Here is a 22,012-nt window from a genome sequence, read left to right on the forward strand (position 1 = left end):
AGGATGATGTGTTTGCTCTGAGAGATGGAGTAAATGACAAGGACAACGTTCTGTGGAAAGACAGCATAGAAAATGTAGATGAAATAGGAAGAGACTAAGTCTTAAAAGTGGAACAATCATGAGACCATTTGTCTTAGTTAGCTGGGGCAGGGGGTGGCGGTCTAGATGGCTCAGTCAGTTTAGCATCTGACTCTTGATTTCTGTTCAGGTCATGATCTCAAGGTCATGAGATTGAGCCCCTCATAGGGCTCCACACTGGGTATGGAGCCTGCTTGAGATTACCTCTCTCTCATTCTTTCTCCCTCTCCTGTCATTCCCTCTCCCTGGCCCCACCTCACCTCTCTCTTTCTCAAAAACAAAACAAAACAAAAAAACAGTGGCTAGCCTGGGGGTCAGAAGCCAGGAGCTGTTTCATGAAAGATAAAATAACACAGGGACCTGCTCATTAGGTTGAGAAATTAGGAAATTGCTGACTCTTTTAATAAATTGTTTCATTTGGGGTGGGATGGTAGAAACCAGAATTCAGTGCATTGAGGAATAAGGGGGAAGGTAGAAAACACATAGCTAATTTCCATAAAACAAAACAGGATGCTAGAAAGGCAGAATTTTTCTTTCCTTTTAACCTGTAGGAGAGACCTCAGTAAGGACAACAATTAGAGATCATTTTTATCCATTCCCAAATATTTTTCTATTTACAATTCTCTGTTATCTTCTACAAATGCAAAACTTTTAAATTTATCTGCATATGTATTTTTAAATGTACAATTTAATGGCTTTATTATACCCACAGGTTACAGTCATCACTACAGTCAATTTTAGAATTTTTTCATCATTCCAAAAAGAAACCCTCTATTCTTTAGCTCTCACCGTCCTATGCTCTGAGATCTAATCTACTTTATATCTCTATAGATTTTCCTGTTTTGAATATCTTTTTTTTTAAGATTTTATTTATTTTTTTCACAGATAGAGATCACAAGTAGGCAGAGAGGCAGGCAGAGAGTGAGAGGGAAGCAGGCTCCCCGCTGAGCAGAGAGCCCGATGCAGGGCTCCATCCCAGGACCCCGAGATCATGACCTAAGCTGAAGGCAGAGGCTTTAACCCTCTGAGCCACCCAGGCGCCCCTTGAATATCTTATATGAATGAAATTATGTGTATGTGGTCTTCGTGGACTGGCTTCATTAACTAAACATAATATTTTCATGCTTCATCCATATTTTAGCATGTATCAGTACTTTTTTTTTCTGTGTATGCATTTATATTTCTATTTAAATAAACATATAAGTGAATAATTCATGTAATGACTGGTGTATTACTAATGTCGATATGATTTAGAAAGTTGGAGCGAATGTTAAATTTTGTGAGAAAAAGATTTACTTAATTAATGACTCAGTGTTCTCTCAGTGAAACACACAATTAATTGCCAGATATACATGGTACGGAAATAGTAGTAAATATTTCAAGTTTACACTAAAACTTTCAAGATTCAGTATTGCTCAGAGTTCTAGATTTTAAGCAGTTTTATTTTTAGTAATATAAAAATACAGTAAACATTTCATTTCAAAATTTTTCTTCTGATCATTAAATCTTTAGCTTGTTCTCAACCAAATAAATAAACTTAGTTCCCAATGTAAACTAATTTATCTGGAATTCTTATTGCAAAAAATATTTGCAGAGGCTACGCTAACTAGTCATTGCTGAATTAGAACCTAAGAGCCTAAAGTTGATTTTGATAGAAATTATATTCAGTGACATAATCTTCTACCTATTTTTGTATTTATTTTGTACCCATTTTATGTAAATTCCACATGTAGTGAAGAAATACGTATAATGTAGGCAACTGTTACATAACTAATAAAGGGGAGAAACTTTTGGATTAATCCTGAGAAGGGATATTTTAAAAGTAATTTGGTTTGCTCTGGAGAATGTCATATAATAGTTCTATTTTAATTTCTAAAATTACTTTTATTGTAAGTAATGTTTGTTTTATTTCTTATCTGTTGCAAATGTTTGGCCAGGTTCATATGGAATATTGGGAAAGGGGTGGTCAGATAGAAGCATTATTATTTTCTGGTTTTTTTATTTGCCACTAGTATACCAGCTATGTACAGTTTCTCTAGTTATTTCTGGTATAAGGGCTAGAACACTTTATAAGTAAAAAACTGATGCCCCTTCATTTGAGCTTTAGGTAATAGCTTATTGATTGGTTTGATTGAGATCCCTATTCTTCTTATTTTTTAAATAATAGACAGCATACATTGGTTCCCTTTTAAAGACTATACAATAATTTCAATAACTATGCCCACTTTGAGGTTCATGTGCTAAACCTTATGCCTTAGGATGAGTAATTTGTGGACCTATTAGTTTGAGTCCTATATGCACTGCTTCTCTAAAGTTACTAATTTTTAACTTAAAATCATTACAAAAATATCTCACCTTGATTACATATTACAGGAAGCATGTACTAAGTAAGCTACAGTGAATAAAAGGCTGGAGATGTAAATCTTAAGAACTTAGGAAGATTACCAGCCTTATTTTTCTAGTCAGTTATACTTCTTAGTAACTAAGAGTTTAGTAAACTAAACAGGGAGGCTTGGTTTAAATAGTACATGGTCCAGATAATGGTAAAAAATCCTCTGCAGCCCATAGATCTACCTGTGAAAGAAAAAAAAAACAAAACAAAACCTGAATTTTTATTAGTGGCTAGTAAAATTGGTAGAATTTTTTCTTTCCTGGAGACAACAGAAATTTCTTTTCAGTGGCAATATATTCCCTGAAGAAGATTTCACAGATCTTTTGCCCACTGTTCAAAAACAGAAAACCATTTTTTTTCCTATCTTGTCTGGTACAAGTATTCCTAACTTGGCTTTCCCTCCCCCTTCCTCCCACTCCAACACCTTCCCCCTCCTCACTTCCATTTGCATGGTAAATGTTTTTATATCCCTTCACTTTCAATCCCTGTGTGTTTTTAGGTCTGAAATTAGTCTCTTATAGACAGCATATACATGGATCATGTTTTTTTAATCCATTCATTCACCCTATGTCTTTTGATTGAAGCATTTAGTCCATTTACATTACATTTAAAGTAATTATTGGTAAGTATGTAATTTTTGCCATTTTGTTACTTGTTTTCTGGTTGTTTTATAGTTCTCTGTTCTTTTCTCCTTCTCTTGGCTCTCTTCCATTGTGGTTTGATGAGTTTCTTCAGTGTTATACTTGGAGTCCTTTCTCTTTTTTTGTGTGCATCTATTGAGGTTTTTGATTTGTGGTTACTATTCTATTCATACATAACATCTTACAGCAGTCTCTATGAAGTTGTTGGTCACTTAAGTTTGAACACGTTAAAAGCACTAAATTTTTACTTCCCTCCCCCATGTTTTATGTATATGATACCACATTTTACATCCTTTTATTTGTGTATCCCTTGCCTGATTTTTGTAGATATAATTTATTTTACCACTTACATGTTTTCACCTCCATATTAGCTTTATTAGTGATTATTCTACTACCTTTATTACATGTTTGCATTTACCTGTGAAACAGAAGACCAACTTGAAAGTATTATTTCATGAATGCTTAATAAATTGTCTGCCTCTGATTCCTTTCTTTTTTTAAAAAACAATAACTATATAAAGTACATCAGAAAAGTTAGAATTATTTCATCTCAATACACATTGTACTCAAAAGGTTAGATGAAAAGAGCGTCTTACAGTTACATAAATAAGTCCTTTTGTCGGGGGAGACTTCTGAATTTAAAACTTCCCAACCTCCCTAAAAAATTTCAGGTAAAATACATTAAAAGTTTTTATGAATCTTTTATATCAAAAGACTTTATAATTTGATTAATAGATTCCATGCAGATATATTTGTTGAGCTCCTCTGTGTAGTCCAAGTAAGTATACAATGGTAATTGTGATAAATGCTTTTAAAGAAAAGTGTGAAAGAAACAGTTTCTAAGAAAGAATATAAGAAGTTGTTCTAGGCAAAGGAAACAGCATGTTCAAGTAACCAGAGACAGGAAGGAGCTTGGCAAGTACAGAGATAAGCCAAACGATAAAAGTTTTTTGATTAAGAGACAGAAGATGAGGCTGAAGAGGTAGATGAAAGTAGGCCCCATTACAGATGCTAATTTCTAACCTAAGAGCAGTGGGAAGCCTATCATAAATATTTAACCAAGGCAGTAACATGTGGTCACACGTGTGCTTTTAGAAGATGTTATGGATATTCAGGTAGAAAAGATAAGGCTGGAATGAGGGAAGACAGAGAGAAACAATAGACTATGGTTCTAGTAGTCAAGCCAGAGATCCTGCTTGCTTGGATCCAAGTTAGCAGCAGTGAGAAACAAGAAAAAATAGAAGATTGATAAAATTTGCAGTACTAATTAACTGCATAGGAGGGTTAGAAAAAGGATTATAGCAGGCTACAGATGCTTCTAGTACAGTATACTGGGTGAAACATAGTGCCACTTACTGAGATGAGGAATACTAAAGGTGAACCAGGCTTGGGGCAGAATTGAGTGTTGCTAGAATTCGTGTTAAAATGTAATCATGTGGGACGCCTGGGTGGCTCAGTTGGTTAAGCAGCTGCCTTTGGCTCAGGTCAGGATCCCAGCATCCTGGGATCGAGTCCCACCCACATCGGGCTCCTTGCTCGGCAGGGAGCCTGCTTCTCCCTCTGCCTCTGCCTACCACTCTGTCTGCCTGTGCTCGCTCGCTCTCTCTAACAAATTTTTTTTAAAAATGTAATCATGTTTTCAGCTTTGGATTTAAAGTCACCAGGTGGGCATATTTTCTCTTCAGTTTTCAACTAATGTTAAATATTTATTTTGTGTGTGTGTGTGTGTGTGTGTGTGTGTGTGTGTGTGTCAACTATTACTTGGTTTTATGAGACTTCTTTGCAATCTAGAGGGAAAGTCAAACTCAGAGCTAATGTATAGTATAGACTTTCAAGCAGCTTGAGCAAAAGCACCACATCCTCTGTCCTATTAGAGTTAGAGGATTCTACTCTGTATTGTTTATTTGAGAGGGAAGCATTAACCTTTGGCCTAGTTTTCTTGATCTCTAAAAATTGAGGGACAGAACTGAATAATCTGTAAAGCTACTTCTAGTTTGAAAATTCTCAAGAGTGTTTATTTGTTTCACATGCACCTGAAATTTCCAGTGAGCCCAAGAATACTGCTTTGAGCCATGTCCTTGGTATGTGAGCAAGGAGGTCCTTTGGGGAGTAGTGATACTGTTAATATTCGTTACAGCATATGCACATTAAGTAGGACTCTAGTGGTCTAAAGGAGCACATGCCAGTTTTCCCTTGAGTCCTTATTTATTTTTCATATTGGAAGCCTTGGGTTCATTTTTATTTTTATGGCAAAAATTTCCAAAGTCTTAAAAATTTATAATACAAGTTCATCTGATGATTTGAAAAGGTTTCTCCTTCTGAGTTAGAATTAATAATGTAATTCATACTTCTCTGCCATAATTCAATCTGTATACTAGCATTAGATTCCCATAGGAGTATTCCTGTTGTTACTGGCATTGCATTTTCTTTAGAGTACTGTTTCTATAGAGTTGAGGATAACAAAGTCATGAGCCTAACTAAAGATGCCTGTGTTCCTGCTATTTCTCAGCCTTATTAAGGAAGTAAAGATTAATATGCTCTTATTATCCATATATCTACAGAACAGACTCCAATGTAGTGATACTTAGATCAAAATACATCTGTTTTAAGTATGGCCATGTGTTTGGTAATTGTTGGAGTTGGGTAAAAGCTACATTGAGATTCATTAGACAGTTCTCCCTACAGTTGTGTATGTATGAAATTTTCCATTAAAAAAAATTTAAACTAAAAAAAATTCGTCTTTTATTTTTTCTAAACATTACTTTTTTAGAAGTCATGTGTATATTCTGGCATCAAATTTGTGATAGTCCTCAAAGTGCAGTTTTTAGGGGAAAATTTAGTCATAATAATGCAGTGTTTATAATTATTTCAATGTTAAGTTTTATATTTAAGAGTCTTCATATTTTGTTTCAGGGACAGAATGATGCTGTTGAAATTGGAACAAGAAATATTAGATTTCATTGGTAATAATGAGTAAGTCCCGACATTTAACAAGAAAACAAATTGTCATCATGGTTCTCCTTGATTTACTAAATTAGTTTTTCTTCTACTTCTAGGTCTCCACGTAAAAAATTTCCCCCAATGACATCTTACCATAGGATGCTATTACACAGAGTAGCCGCTTACTTTGGATTAGACCACAATGTTGATCAGAGTGGGAAGTCTGTCATAGTAAACAAAACTAGTAATACAAGAATGTAAGTATCAACAAATGTAGGCATTTGTTAAGTATATATGTGACCATACTTTATCTTTCAACAGCACCTTTCATCTGAGGTTTTCCACGTTTTAGCAGCCCAGTTAAATGTTATAGTAACCTTATGTGATTGGGCCAAAAAATACATAAAATGTCTTTTAGTGCACTAGATACAAAATGAACCAGTCTAGACTAAAATAAAGCAGGTCAATGAGGACTGGTTTGGAAAGCAAAAACAAAACTTCAGAAGTCATATCACTGATATTTGAAAACCATTCACTTGGAATTTTTAGTTAATGTAATTTAGATAGCTGTGGCCAGTCTTAGGCAAATTTGAGGGGGTTTTGCTTGTTTTGTTTTGTTTTGTTTTAATTCAAGTCAATTAACATAGTGTAAAAAAAATTTTTTTAAGGCAAATTTTGACACCCTCACATTCAATTAATCTCCCATCATTTTACCATCTTTTCAACCTTTGGTTTTGCTTCTTTAATCCTACAAATCTCAAGAAGCTGGGACTGTTGGTTGATATAGTATTATCCATAATGTTGTATCCCCCTTCTGAGCTATGTTTAATTGACTGAGGAAAAGTTTTTAAGGAGTTAAGAGCACCCATTTGTTTTAAAAAGTGATAGTTTTATCAATCTACACATTTAACGCAATCCCTATCAAAATACCATTCATTTTTTTTCAAAGAAATGGAACAAATAATCCTAAAATTTATATGGAACCAGAAAAGACTCTGAATAGCTAGAGGAATTTTGAAAAAGAAAGCCAAAGTTGGTGGCATCACAGTTCCAGACTTCAAGCTCTATTACAAAGCTGTAATTATCAAGACAGTATGGTACTGGCACAAAAACAGACACATAGATCAATGGAACAAGATAGCCCAGAAGTAGACCCTCAACTCTATGGTCAACTAATCTTCGACAAAGTCGGAAAGAATGTCCAGTGGAAAAAAGACAGTCTCTTCATCAAATGGTGTTGGGAAAATTGGACGGCCACATGCAGAAGAATGAAACTGGACCATTTCTTTACACCACACACAAAAATAGACTCAAAATGGATGAAAGACCTCAATGTGAGGCAGGAATCCATCAAAATCCTTGAGGGAAACATTGGACGGCCACATGCAAAAGAATGAAACTGGACCATTTCCTTACACCACACACAAAAATAGACTCAAAATGGATGAAAGACCTTAATGTGAGACAGGAATCCATCAAAATCCTTGAGGAAAACACAGACGGCAACCTCTTCAACCTCATCCGCAGCAAATTCTTCATAGAAACATCTCCAAACGCAAGGAAAGCAAGGGCAAAAATGAACTATTGGAATTGCATCAAAATCAAGAGCTTTGGCACAGCAAAGGAAACAGTCAACAAAACCGAAAGACAACTGACAGAATGGGAGAAGATATTTGCAAATGACATATCAGATAAAGGGCTAGTATCCAAAATCTATAAAGAACTTATCAAACTCATTGGAGAAGATATGTGCTATGGTGAGTGCTGTGAAGTGTGTAAACCTGGCGATTCACAGACCAGTACCACTGGGTTAATAATACATTATATGTTAATTTAAAAACCCAAAGAACAAGTAATCCAATCAAGAAATGGGCAGAAGAGGGCGCCTGGGTGGCTCAGTCATTAAGCATCTGCCTTCGTCTCAGGGAAGGCCTTCATGATCCCAGGGTCCTGGATTGGTTCCCCTATCAGCAGGGAGCCTGCTTCTCCCACTCTTACTCCGCCTTGCTTGTGTTCCCGCTCTATCTCTCTGTCTCTGTCAAATAAATAAATAAGATCTTTAAAAAAAAAAAAAAACAGAAATGAGTGGAAGACGTGAGCAATCATTTATGCAAAGAAGATATCCAGATGGCCAACAGACACATGTGGCCAACAGACACATGAAAAAGTGCTCAACATCACTCAGGATTAGGGAAATACAAATCAAAACCACAATGAGGTACCACCTCACATCAGTCAGGATGGCTAAAATTAACAAATCAGGAAACGACAGATGTTGGCGAGGATGCGGAGAAAGGGGAACCCTCCTACACTATTGGTGGGAATGCAAGCTGGTGTAGCCACTGTGGAGAACAGTATGGAGGTTCCTCAAAAAGTTGAAAATAGAGTTCCCTACGACCCAGCAGACACACTACTGGGTATTTGTCCTAAAGATACAAATGTAGTGGTCTGAAGGGGCACATGTGCCCAAATGTTTATAGCAGCACTGTCCACAATAGCCAAACTGTGGAAAGAACCTAGAAGTCCATCAACAGATGAATGGATAAAGAAGAGGTGGTATATACATATGCAGTGGAATACTATGCAGCCATCAGAAGAAATGAAATCTTACCAATTGTAACAACATGAATAGAACTAGAGGGTATTATGCTGAGTGAAATAAGTCAATCAGAGAAAGACAATTATCATATGCTCTCACTGATATGAGGAATTTGAGAGGCAGGGCAGGAGGTTGTGGGGGGTAGGGAAGGAAAAAATGAAACAAGATGGGATTAGGAGGGAGACAAACCATTAGAGAATCTTAATCTCACAAAACAAACTGAGGGTTCCTGGGAAGTCAGGGGGTAGGGATAGGGTGGTTGGGTTATGGACATTGGGGAGGGTATGGGCTCTGATGAGTGCTGTGAAATGTGTAAGCCTGATGATTCACAGACCTGTACCCCTCAGGCAAATAATACATTACACGTTAAAGAGAGGAAGGAAGGAAGGAAGGAAAAGAGAGACAAGCTCAGAAAGAAGGAAAAAAAAAGTGATAGCTTTATAATATTGCTGAATTATATCATCAGTGCAGCTATTTGGAAGTAAAAGGCCCAGTCAAAGGCACCTAAAATTTTGTACACAGCACCTTTGTTGGCCTATCTGTAAAACTAATCCTAAAGCAACTAGTTCAGCTAATATTTATACTTTGGTGGTAATCTGCCTATATGAAGCATTTTCTATATCAATTTCATATGTGGCAGCAGTGGGTCTGTGGTAATGAGCAGCAGTCAGCTTCTGACGACATAGATAATGCTAAAACTTAAATATTTTTATGCTTTTCTTGAAGCTATGTTTCTCTTAGGGTCTTATCTATGAACCATTCTGTTGGCGTGGTGGTATTTAATTCACTCATATCCCTTCTGTTATAATGGCCTTTACTCTTATAGCTGCCATATTGTTTACTGGAACAAACTTGGTTTTCTTCCCTTTCATATAGTATTGTGTCAACTAAATAGATAACAGTGGTGGAGCCTAGTAGTTTTAAATGTTTGTTCCTACAATTAAAATTAAATTAATGAAGATAGATGTCTTTGAAAAGGATCTTGTCTTTCTTTAGAGATTATATTTTACCTACTGCAAATGTGAATCTGATTTAATTTTCCTCTATTTGTCCCTTATTCTTTTAAAAATATCATCAATTAGTCTGTTCCCAATTCATTATATCATAGCTCAAGTAACCATAAGATATGACCTGAAATGAAGGTGAATAGAAGTCTAATTCATTTAACCAGTACCTTTCAGCAATACTCAGAGCTGCTGGATACCCAACCACAAGTACATTAGCAGGCATTTTGTCTAACATTTTGACTGATGATTCTCTAAGGTTTTCAATACAGTGTAACCTCGGTTATTTGAATGCTATAAATGATGTCAGAAAGCTTTAGAATTCTCTTAATCAAAGTCATCAAAAGCTGAGCTAAACACAGATGTTCATGATATACTTAAAGAAAAATGGATCAGTAGTGTAATTATAACTGGACATTCAGATCATTGAAGTTACACTGTATTCTTATTTTATATCTTCTGGAATATGAAGAAGGTTGTAAATCAGAAAACCTTAGAGATCTGCTCCACATTGAATAAATGCAAACTTACCTTTTCCTCATAGGCAAATTACCCGCTCCAGCCTTGAACCAGTGGTGTTGTGGATGTCAACCACCCGGTGTCCACTGGGGTGTCTCAATGGAGCGGGAAGTTGGCGATTGCAGGGCAGTAATTTCAGGCATCTATAAAAGAAAGAGGTAAGACAGTCTTAAGGTTAGCTGAAATGCCTGCCAATGCTATTTGGTGTGGGAATCCAGCTGCTCTTAGAAAAGTTGCCAGGCCCTAGGTTAAACATTATAGTTGACTTTGGAATGAGAATCTCTCATCCAAGTATAGAGTCCTTCAATAAGAAGAAGACTTCAAACAGCTACAGAAATAGTTGGTAAAAGTAAGCAGGGCAATTGTGACAGAAGTAACAACATACTGCCATCTTCAGAACTAATAGATAATAATCTTTCACACTTCTACTAAAGAAAGCAATCTTTTTCTCGTCACTTTGGTCATGAAATTGTTTTTACTCTTTTATTGTTCTTCTAGTTATGTCTGTAGTTCTGTGTGGAGATCTGCTCTTCGTTTCACTTATCTGAGTATATTTTAAAATACAGATTTCTTCAGCTTACTTAGATAATTCTTATTTTTAAATCTCCTTTTGCATAATTTGACAGAATGTAGAAACAGTGCTTTACTAAAAATTCACTACATTAAATATTCAAGAGAGTTACTTGACTATTATATATAATGACATATATATGATCACATTTGCTGAAGATGTCATTACTTAGGTTTGTTTTGTTTAGAAATTTACTTAGGGTGTTCACAATATATTATGTCACTATATAAATACATTTAAACTATATGTAAAAATCTACTCGAGTTCAGTTAGACTTCGTGCCTCCAAATATATTTTTATGTATCATGTATTCCAAAAGACTAATTCCAATTTTATAATAGGATGTTACTAAGTCACAAGAATATTAAATAATTTTGTTGAAGTTGATAGTATATTTTAGAAAGTGAAGTTTTACATAGTTTTATTTTTCCACAGACCATAACCTTATTATGTCTGTCTTCTGGATCTCATCAGAACTTACAACATTTCTATAGAGAAAAGACCAATCAGCCATTTAATACATTGTTATGATTTCATAATTATTCTTTCAGGTTATAACTTTAACTTCCAAAAAAGAGAAATGTTTCTTTTTTAACCTGTTTCCAGTAGTATAAAACAAAGATATACCCTGTTATAATTAAGAATTCGTGGTAACTTGGTAGCATTTTGAATGAGCCTGTTAGGTTTTAGGTAATTAAACCTCAGAATGTTTTATTACTTTCAATTATGTCACACCAAACCAGGTATTGTAAGAGTGTAACATAAGATGACGTACCATATACTTTTTCTTTTTCATGGAATTTTTTCTTAGATTTAGAGGAGGCAATGCAAAAAGGATAAATAGACCTTGAGTCTGACGTACCAGCACTCCAACTGTGGCTCAGTCATACACTTGCCCTTGATCCTAGACAGTTACTTAAGCCATTGGAACCTCAGTTTTGTTTTGTTTTGTTTTGTTTTGTTTCAGTAATATTTATAATAACTTCTGTTGAGAGTTTACTGTTTTAAGTGCTGTTCATGTATTTATTCATTTCCTTTTCAGAGCAAGTCTATGAAGTAGGTATACTATAATTCAATTTATAAATGAGGAAACTAGGGAACAGAAAGGTTAAGTAACTTGTGCACATCCTGAAGCAACTAAAGGAGTAAAACTGAATGTTTGAACCCAGGCAGTCTGATTCCAGAGCCCACAGTGTGTTTTTCATAATGGCCTTTAAATCGTAACATAAAGTAGTTAATATTTTCTCATAAGATTATTATGAAGAGTAAATGAGATAACACAAGTATTAATTATTAGTGGCACTAGTGAATGGTAATTTTTTATTGCTTTGGTTACTTTAAATAAAATGTTTTATTTAACTTTTCTGTAAGTAATGTGTACTATCTCCTCTGTTCCCTTGGGGTTTTTTTTAGACCTGATCAGAAATTCAATGAACATATTAAGGATGATAAAGGTGAAGATTTTCAGAAACGATATATCCTCAAGAGAGATAACTCCAGCTTTGACAAAGATGATAACCAGGTAATCTGCGACAATTGCAGCTTTTTTCTGGGTGCAGGACTTAACACCATTAGGTCATTTTCCCAAGAATTAATTGTCCTTGTTTCTTTAGATGAGAATACGTTTGAAAGATGACAGAAGAAGCAAATCTATAGAAGAAAGGGAAGAGGAATACCAGAGAGCTAGAGACCGAATATTTTCCCAAGATGTATGTACTGACTTAGATTTAGATCTCACTGTTAGGTATATGTTAATTTGCATTATAGGAACTCATTCCTCCTATCATCTATTGATCATTTATTTGTAACCATATTTGTTATGTATAAAGTCACTTGTTAGGAATATTGAGGTCTGTCTTGTTCGTATCAATAATTTAATAACTTATAAAATGCTACATTGCAGCAGTTATATAAATATTTCAAAAGTTGCATGCAGGTAGACTATAGGAGCAGTATATCAGACTGAGTATAAAGTTTGTGTAATTTTTTTCTTCCAGACTTCTCACAGACTTGAGATTTTAAGAACATTGGTCATAGTCTACAAAATCATGTACTCTAAATTCTTCTCGGTAATAGACTTTCCTCAATAAGTAACTTGTTTCTTCTTCGAAAATAAAACTAATGAGGAGCACCTGGATAGTTTCGTCAGTTAAGAGTCAATCTCTTGACCTAGGCTCAGGTCTTGATCTCAGGGTTGTGAGTTCAAGCCCCACATTGGGCTCTACACTGGCTGTGATACCTACTTCTTACAAAAACAAATTAAACCAATTAATTTTTATATTCTATTTATTTTCTACTTTTAAGTGATTATATGAAAGAAATCTTTCAAGTGGCTAATTATTTTATATATGTATTTGAGAAGAGATTCAGTTTGGTTTTACCAGTGTCTATTAAGTGTCCATTCTGTACAGTACTAGGTATTATTCAAGGATATATGAATGCAGATAATTTGTGTTAACACTGCCAGAGATAAAAATTTCCTCAATATTAAAAAAATAAAGAGTAACATTAAAATCTAAACTATCAGTTAATATTCATGCAAACCTTATTGAGCACCAATAGTATGTGCTATATTAGGCCCTGGAGGACATATCCATGAACAGCTAAAATGATTTATCCCCCAAACAATCCTATATATGGTAGATACTATCACTGTTTGGTTTTTACAGATAAGGAAACTGAGGTTCTAAGGGGCTAAGTAAAATAGCAAAAGATTGTGTAGATAGAAAATGACAGAGTTGAGATTTTAACCCAGGTCTGCTGCACTCAGAGCCTAAACTATATGTATTTCTCTCTCTAGTTTATAAGTCTCTGCCCCAGTAAATAGCCAGGTAATGACAATACAGTATATGATATGTGCAGAGACATGAAGGTAAAATAAAGGACACAGCTGAGAAGCAACACAAACCAGAACTGAGGCGTGAGGGTGAGAGTTGGGTTCCAAGACGAGACCTAAAGGAACCCTCCAAGCAGAGGCTCAGAGATAAAGGAGACCTTGACAGATAGGGAATTTAAAGGTTCAGAGAAGCTGGACTATAGTGTAGGTGACAGGAGGTGAGGAAAGTTTAGAGAAATAAGCAGGAAGCAGATGACGTGATCATGAAAGCTGGTTAAGGTTGTTGGGCTTTTAGTTAGAGCAGGAGTCAGCAAACTTTTTCTGTAAACAGCCAAATAATTAGTTTTTAGGTGTTTAGAGCCATCCAGTCTTTATTGCAACAACTCACATCTGCCTTTCTAATGTGAAAGCAGACCTAGAAAATACATAAATGAATGGGCATAGCTGTGTACCAGTAAAACTTTATTTGCAAAAACAGGTGGCTGACCATAGTTTGCCAACCCCTGTGCTAGAACGTCAGGGAGCTATTAAGGAGAGAAGAGGCGTGATCAGATTGACATATTAGAGAGACTGCTGTGGCTTATGTTGTTTAAACTGGATGAAAGGGGCAAAAGCTGGTAGCTGGAAAACTAATTGGAAGACTGTCATCATAATACAAGGAAGAATGGTGGTTGCCTGACCTAGGTTAATAGCATTAGAAGAGTTTGGCTATGAGCTGCATTGAGGTATAGCTCCTTACTCACTACTACAGCCACAACCAAACCACAGCTAAGCAAAGTATTAGTTGAGTGAGTAAGGTAAAACCTACAGATTTGTGTAATATATAATCACGAAAATGGGTTCGCTTGTTTAGAAGAGAATATTTGAATTTCCATTTAATCTGTACCACAAAAATGAATGGCTTCAAGATGTATATCTGTTAAAAGAATGCATAGTACCTCCAAGCCAGAAATAATTTCATTATTACTTATTGTGTATCCTTGTCACCATTTTGGATTTTGTGGGCAGGGTGGATGATGCTTTTTAAATATTGTTACATACAATTTTGATTGTCATCATTGGTTTACAGATACATGATGTATTTGACAAAAGCTCAACTTTTTATATCTATTCTTTCTTTCTAGTCCCTGTGTTCCCAAGAGAATTATATTATTGACAAAAGGTGAGGGAATTTTTAACATTCATTTGTTAACTATCTGACTGATCCTAATAAAAATAAAAATGTCTTATTAAAATGCCAACAGAATCCAAGACGAGGATGCTAGTAGTACCCAGCAGAGGCGTCAGATATTTAGGTACTGGAAGCATGTTTTCATGCTGTATTGAAAAATCAAAGCATTATCTTCTCTATTCTTTCTCCTTTTGTTCCTACTAGCCTCTCAAAGTTGTATTTCTAAATTGCAGAGTTAATAAAGATGCATCGGGGAGATCAACAAATAGCCATCAAAGCAGCACTGAGAACGAGCTGAAGTATTCTGAACCACGACCCTGGAGCAGCACCGATTCTGACAGTTCTCTCCGAAACTTCAAGCCTGCTGTAACCAAAGCCAGCAGCTTCAGTGGAATCTCAGTCCTGACAAGAGGTGATAGTTCTGGGAGCAGCAAAAGCATAGGCAGGCTTTCAAAAACAGGTATAAGTATTTGTCTAGAACTGTGCAATCAAAACATTAGTTTCCCTGCTATTGTCTTACCTCTTTATTTATCCTGTGGCTTCTGCAATTATCCTAACATAAAATTCTTACCAGCAGTGCATTGCGCACCTCCGCAGTACTTAAGAGGTAATATATGTATCAACATTAAGATTCATTCTCTGTTGGAGAGAGATTTACAAACATCAGTTAAAGTAAAAATTCTCTGTTGTGACATAAACTTAAATCAAGTTAGTTCAGTGAAATGTCACGTCTTGTTTGAGTCCCCAGAGGTAGTTGGAAATTCTTCATTGCTTCCTTATAATAGGAAGGCCTCGTTTCTCACCAGGATTACTAAACATTGATTGCGTTTTCAGCTAATGCTATCAAATATTCATTGCATTTTTCATGATAAAGTCCTTCCTTGCTATTCAAAAAATCAATAAAATTGTCAAGAAGTTTCTGAGGAATTTTAAAACTGAGGAAAAATAATGTGATGTAATTATTGTAAATGAGTAAAAATTTTAGTAACATCCTCATCTTAGTTTCTTTGCTTTTACAGTGCCTTACGTTTAGGGTCATACCTTTTCTCTTCACCTTCACCAGCTGCATTCAGTACTATAAAAGCTCACATCTCTCTTAGAATCCTTGTAGATCTTTATTTTTATCCCTAAATAAGCATTGAAAGTTAGCAAAAATGGCTATCTTTAGCCTATTTTTGTTAACCTAGACATATGGTATTGTACAGATAACAATCAAAGGGAGAGATTTGAAGGTAGCCAAGTATTTTTTTTTAAAACCTTATCTGTAGTCAGTTCTTTAAATTATTGAGACTCATGAATTGCCCTTGTCACCCTTTTAGCTCATAATATGGATATTAAAAATATCCTAGTGTATATGATAGAATATTGCTAGAGATAGGTAAAATTTATTAATATAAATTATGCATATGCAAGATACACATTTATTTACGAAAATGACCACTCAGTCATCACAACAGGAAAAAATTACTGTATTTTTGAGTATGTCACTTAGGCATACACTGCTGAATTTAAACATTTAAGATCATGTACTGTTTGTAATTTATATTATCTTCAGAGATGAAAAGAAATATCACCTCTTTTAATAGGGAAAAAAAATTTTTTTTAAAAACTTCATTTATTTATTTGACAGAGAAATAGAGATTACAAGTAGGCAGAGAGGCAGGCAGAGGGAGAGGGGAAAGCAGGCTCCCTGCCGAGCAAGGAGCCCCATGTGGGGCTCGATCCCAGGACCCTGAAACCATGACCCAAGCTAAAGGCAGAGGCTAACCCACTGAGCCACCCAGGCGCCCCAGGGGAAAAAAAAAAATTTTAATGTTTTATTTATTTATTTGACAGAGATCACAAGCAGGCAGAGAGGCAGGCAGAGAGAGGGGGAGGGAAGCAGGCTCCCTGCCGAGCAGAGAGCCGGATATGGGGCTCGATCCCAGGACCCTGGGATCATGACCTGAGCCGAAGGCAGAGGCTTTAACCTACTGAGCCACCCAGGCGCCCCGGGAAAAATTATTTTTGATAGAGTTTGTATCAGTAATCATTTGGCACAACTTAAAATAGAAGTTATCCTTCAGAAGGCAGTGTATCACACATAAACATATTTGTTTATTTCATTCATTAAAGATTAATTCTCCATTCCAGAGTCAACTCTTATTCAAAACATAATTAACTATATACATTTTCAAAATCTTTTCCTTTCTTTGATTGTCTTATCCACTTTTAGCTATTATTCTGAAAGTCAGTGACATTTTCAGTCTCTGGGTAATAGAAAAGGAAATAAGATTGCAGGAATGAAAACAGCTAAAAATAAATTATCAAATTTATTAAGTTGAGTGAAAAATAAATTTTAAACTGATGCTAATATTAGTACTTGGATTATTTTTCATGCTTTGTCCCTTGATATGATAAAAAATGGAAAGTTGACTTTACATTATAGGGAAATACTATGATTATGAGCTTAAAATGGAATTCTGCAGTGAAACTTCACAATTGTTTCTCTTGATAGAGAACTTATCATTTTTGTTATCTCCTACACTATTAATCTTTCTGTGTTCTTATAGATAAGGGGTTTCTGATATAAGAGGTTTTGGGCATTTGGCTGTGCTATGTTCTTTTTCCGGGGAGAAAATTATAATCTGTATGTTAATCTAAAGTGGTAAAATGTACGTAACCTTGTGCTTTGGGGAATGTGGGTAATGTGCATTTTGTGGCTGTCTGTGGCTGATGGTATTATAAACTTGCTTAAGTTGCATGCTTGGGCTATGACTTCTCTGACAACTTATGTGATCATTTTGCTGTATTAAACTTGTTCATGATGGGGAGGGGAAGCAAAATTATACAGTAAATCAAAATACCCAATGCTTTTATGTGGTAACCGCATGTTATGCAATGTGAATTTTATTGTTACATATTTAAAACCTGCACTTTTATATGAGGTTTAAAAAATCCATATTTTTCATTACTCCTCCCCTAGGTTCTGAGTCTTCTGGTAGTGTAGGGTCATCTACGGGCTCTCTTTCTCACATCCAGCAGCCTCTTCCAGGTACAGCTCTCAGCCAGTCTTCTCATGGCGCACCTGTCGTCTATCCAACTGTCAGCACTCATAGCTCTCTTTCCTTTGATGGTGGCCTAAATGGGCAAGTCGCATCTCCTAGCACTAGCTTCTTTTTGCTTCCCTTGGAAGCGGCAGGCATACCACCTGGCAGTATTCTGATCAACCCACAAACAGGTTGGTATCCAGAAAAAGGTGTTTATTTCAGTTGAGATAGCAGGAGTTATTGAAAATTAAAGAATGTGTGTTATTAAATGTATTTTTTGTATATGTATTATCAGCTTTTTATTTTTCATGAGTAATTAGCATTTTCCCTAGAACTTTAATAAAACATTTCTGCTAGAAAATGTTCAAAGACATATTTATATCAGAAAGCATTTTTCTCTTTGTAGCATCCAGATGTCATCCTTTAGGCCAAATAATGGCCTAACCATAATTAAAAAAAAAAAAAAACAGTTCATTTCCTAGAAATGAGATAACCACCATTGAAAGATCTTTACCTGATTTAAAAACAATAAAAATTATCCTGGGGAAAATATTATGCATTTCATGAAGAAGGAGAAAGTAAGCAGCTCTTATTCATGATATAATGAAGTAGGAAGAACCTATAAGTAATTGTTCTTCTGACTATGGTAATTGTTTTCTCCTGAGGAAAAGGTAAGGGAATTATTATTATTATTATTAGAAAAAGGAATTAGGTAGTCTTTATGAATTAATATTGAAGACACCTATTCTTGCAGTTAGGTAATAATTCTCATTTATTCAGCATTTACTATGTGCTATGTAATGTGTTAGGGGCTTTAAATACATTATTTATAATCATTATAACCTATTAGGTAAGTGAAATCCTCATTTACAGATAATGAAATTGAACCTCAGAGACTAAGAAACTATAGTCATGATATGTTTCATTATGCATGCAATATGAGCAAATATAGAAAACATGATCTTTTGAAAGATCACATGAAGTCTTGGTCTCTATTCACAGTATTATAGCCCAATAATTTTGTGAGATAATGAAAACAATCTTATAAATCATTTGATAACCTTCCTTAGAAATTCTTACACCTAACTGTTGTGGTCCCATCAGTATGGTAGTAGTTGGGCAAGGTAGGTACAGGTGAGAGTATCAGGGTCTCAGTGTGCTCCTGAACCTTTCCTTTTGTTCGTTGTAGAGAAGACCATGGCTTGGAACTCATTACCTTCAGATTTTTTGGTATCTCTTTTTTAAGATCAAATATTGGAACTATTATTTCTATTATAAGAATTGAATAACTGACTATTCAGAAATTCAGTTTTTCCTGAATAACCATTATCTTCTTATCCTTCAGATTTACTATATTACTAAACTTCTTGTTTTCCTGAAGCAGGAAAGATGACTTAATGTACTGTTTACTATTATTTTTCATTCAAAACATCTTAGTTAATGAGTTTTTGATAATATGAAAGGTTCAACTGAATAGGAAATCAAAGAGTGAGCAACTAATCAACCTGAAATTGAATTGTAGTCTTAATTTTAAATGTGTCCAAAAGTGATCTCTGCTTTTTGAGAACAGCATTACAACATCCAACTTTTCAGACAGTCCTTAAGTTACTTTTTTTTTTTTAAAGATTTTATTTATTTATTTGACAGAGATCACAAGTAGGCAGAGAGGCAGGCAGAGAGAGAAAGGGAAGCAGGCTCCCTGCTGAGCAGAGAGTCCGATGGGGGGAGGGGGGGCTCAACCCCAGGACCCTGGGATCATGACCTGAGCCGAAGGCAGAGGCTTTAACCCACTGAGCCACCCAGGCGCCCCCTTAAGTTACTTTTAAAACGCGCTTCCACCCAAATCTTCTCTACCATTTCTTTCATATTTATTTAACCAGCAATAAATACCCAGCATGACTTGTTTTCATATAACTAAATCAAGAAACTGATGAAAATTACTTGAACTTGAAGGCCCTTTTCCTCTTGTTATCAGTGGAGCAGTATATTCTTCTCTCCCCACAGTTATTGTATGTCGTAAGTTTCAAAAAAAATGGGGAGGGGAATTTACCATGGAAGAAAGGATATTATGAAAACAATTTTTAAAACTATTATTCAGTCAAATATCTCTTACTTTCTTCTATATTCCTCCCATTCTAAATGGATATAGCATAGTGTATTTCACACAGTTCTCTTCTTTTGTTTTCTTTTTTTTTTTTAAGTAATATAATGTATAGGATTAGGAAAAATACTAATTTTTGTGAATTTATTTACATATGCATTGAAAAAAGTGTGAAAGAAGGTATATAAATTAGCAACTATAAGATTATTTTCTTTTGATCTCTATTTTTTGGTTATTTTCCCACAATAAAAATATTACTTTCTGTAATTAAAAAAGTTGTTTAGAACGTATGTATAGAAAAGAGAATAGAATTTATTTTCTTGGGCACTTAGGATATCCCCCCAGTAATTAGTAAGCAATAACAACAAGCCTCAAAATCAATATTTAAGTTTTCTTTCTTAACCTAAGAATCAAGCTCACTGGAATTAAGAAGAAATTATTTTAGAAAATTCTTTAGAATTCAAAACTTATTTACAACTTTAGAAGTTTTTAAAATAAGGACTCTGCCATAGATTGAGTCCATGATTTGAAATTTGAAGCTGTTAACCATTTTTAATTTTCATCCAGTGTTAATTTCACTACTCAAGTATATGCAGTGTGGTCTATAAATTAGCTCTTTCTCACCACCTAATACAGACTAATTAATAATATTCCAGTATCCCGAAGTCAAGAATTTCTTCTTAAAACTGAAATGTGCTACAGCACTGCAGGATCGCAATCCTGTACCTGAGTCCCATGAGCAAGATCTGTTTCAGGATTCAGAGTTTTTCAAAAACTACTACGTATTATGAATAACTTCAGTAGGTTTTGGAGCAGCACCCCCATAATAAAACACTGCAGCATAATTTTTACATATTTACACTAAGTGACAAAAATAAAGAGTATTAAAATAACCTCATGTAAGGTCAGACTTTTCTCCCCTGATGAGAAAATCTTTTGATTTTCAGAAACTTGGGTCTCTAGGATTTTGAATAAGGATTATAGACATTTGTTGTAAATTGTGCATGGAATGACCTATGTTCAATCTCTATCATAAGTATTTTTTTCGTTCCTCTTTTAATTTTTCAGGTCAGCCCTTCATAAACCCAGACGGAAGTCCAGTTGTGTATAATCCTCCTATGACTCAACAACCAATTAGAACCCAAGTGCCTGGACCTCCACAGCCACCTCTGCCACCCCCACCACCTCAACAACAAGCAGCTAATCACATTTTCTCACAGGTGCACATATCCATGATTACATAATGCTAAGTTCATTTGCTTTTGCATATTTGAGACTTAACTCACTAATTATAATTGGGGTAGCCCAACTATGTCTTAGAACTCTAATATTCTGTACCAGTGACGTCCCGTTCCTGCTTGTAGGAAGAGCGGTTAACTTCACAGGATTTTTCAGCTAATAAATACAGAATATATGTTGGAAAGAAATAAATTTTGTGTCTTATGGCCTGTGTGGTGAGTATGTTCTCCCATTCTACAATAGCAAGAAATGAATAAAAGGAATAAAAACGAAACTAAGATTATCCCAGTGAGCAAAAGTAAGTTGTGCTAAATTTCAACAGATTAAGAAGATAGAAAAGACTGAGTTGAGTTGCTCAAGTTCTACAAGGTACCCTTCATCCCACCCACCCTATGAAAGAGAGAGGCAAAAACATTCCAAATTAGAATTCGCAGAAGCACTCTTAGTAAAGTCTTGAATTCGTATACATGTTTAGAGTTGACACATACGCTTTCATGTTCTGGCTTTTCCCTTATAGATGTGTTATTCATCCTTGGGTAACTTGATTATACCAGTGTAAACTCTTTTACTTTTATCCTGTATTTTAAAGGTTGTGTAACATCTCAAAGACAGTTTGTACAGTTAGTTGTACCTCTTTTTCCCTATTAGACTATCTAAATATTCTACTGGTGAGAACTTGCAGAATACTTTCTGATGATGTATGAAGGAAGTACGATGAGAAACTTGAACTGGAGAGATTTCATTAGTTTTGCTCACACGTTATATTGTTTGTATTGCAAGGGTGAAGAATGTATGAACAGCTTGATAAGATTATCAAATATTTTGATACTTTTATAGATAATTGTACCTCTGGCAATTAAGACTCCTAATAGGCAAGGCAGTTTATATAAAG

At 35.1% G+C, this 22,012-nt stretch overlaps 1 protein-coding gene across 2 annotated transcripts in view; it reads left to right on the forward strand.

Moving 5' to 3' along the window:
- The window catches only part of R3HDM1 (R3H domain containing 1), a gene marked incomplete at its 5' end in the record, with an annotated part of 131,595 nt that overhangs the window by 23,830 nt on the left and 85,753 nt on the right, over positions 1–22,012 (forward strand). The window contains 9 exons of one of the 2 annotated variants that reach the window (XM_080799233.1): positions 6,025–6,084; positions 6,168–6,308; positions 12,158–12,266; positions 12,358–12,453; positions 14,705–14,742; positions 14,825–14,875; positions 14,985–15,211; positions 17,717–17,971; positions 20,950–21,101. In XM_080799233.1, coding sequence (XP_080655359.1) covers positions 6,025–6,084; positions 6,168–6,308; positions 12,158–12,266; positions 12,358–12,453; positions 14,705–14,742; positions 14,825–14,875; positions 14,985–15,211; positions 17,717–17,971; positions 20,950–21,101 — 1,129 coding nt within the window. The remainder of the gene's footprint in view (positions 1–6,024; positions 6,085–6,167; positions 6,309–12,157; positions 12,267–12,357; positions 12,454–14,704; positions 14,743–14,824; positions 14,876–14,984; positions 15,212–17,716; positions 17,972–20,949; positions 21,102–22,012) is intronic. The other variant, XM_080799234.1, reaches the window with a different exon arrangement.

Source organism: Martes martes (assembly GCF_963455335.1).
Source record: "Martes martes genome assembly, chromosome: 3".
Lineage (NCBI taxonomy): Eukaryota > Metazoa > Chordata > Mammalia > Carnivora > Mustelidae > Martes > Martes martes.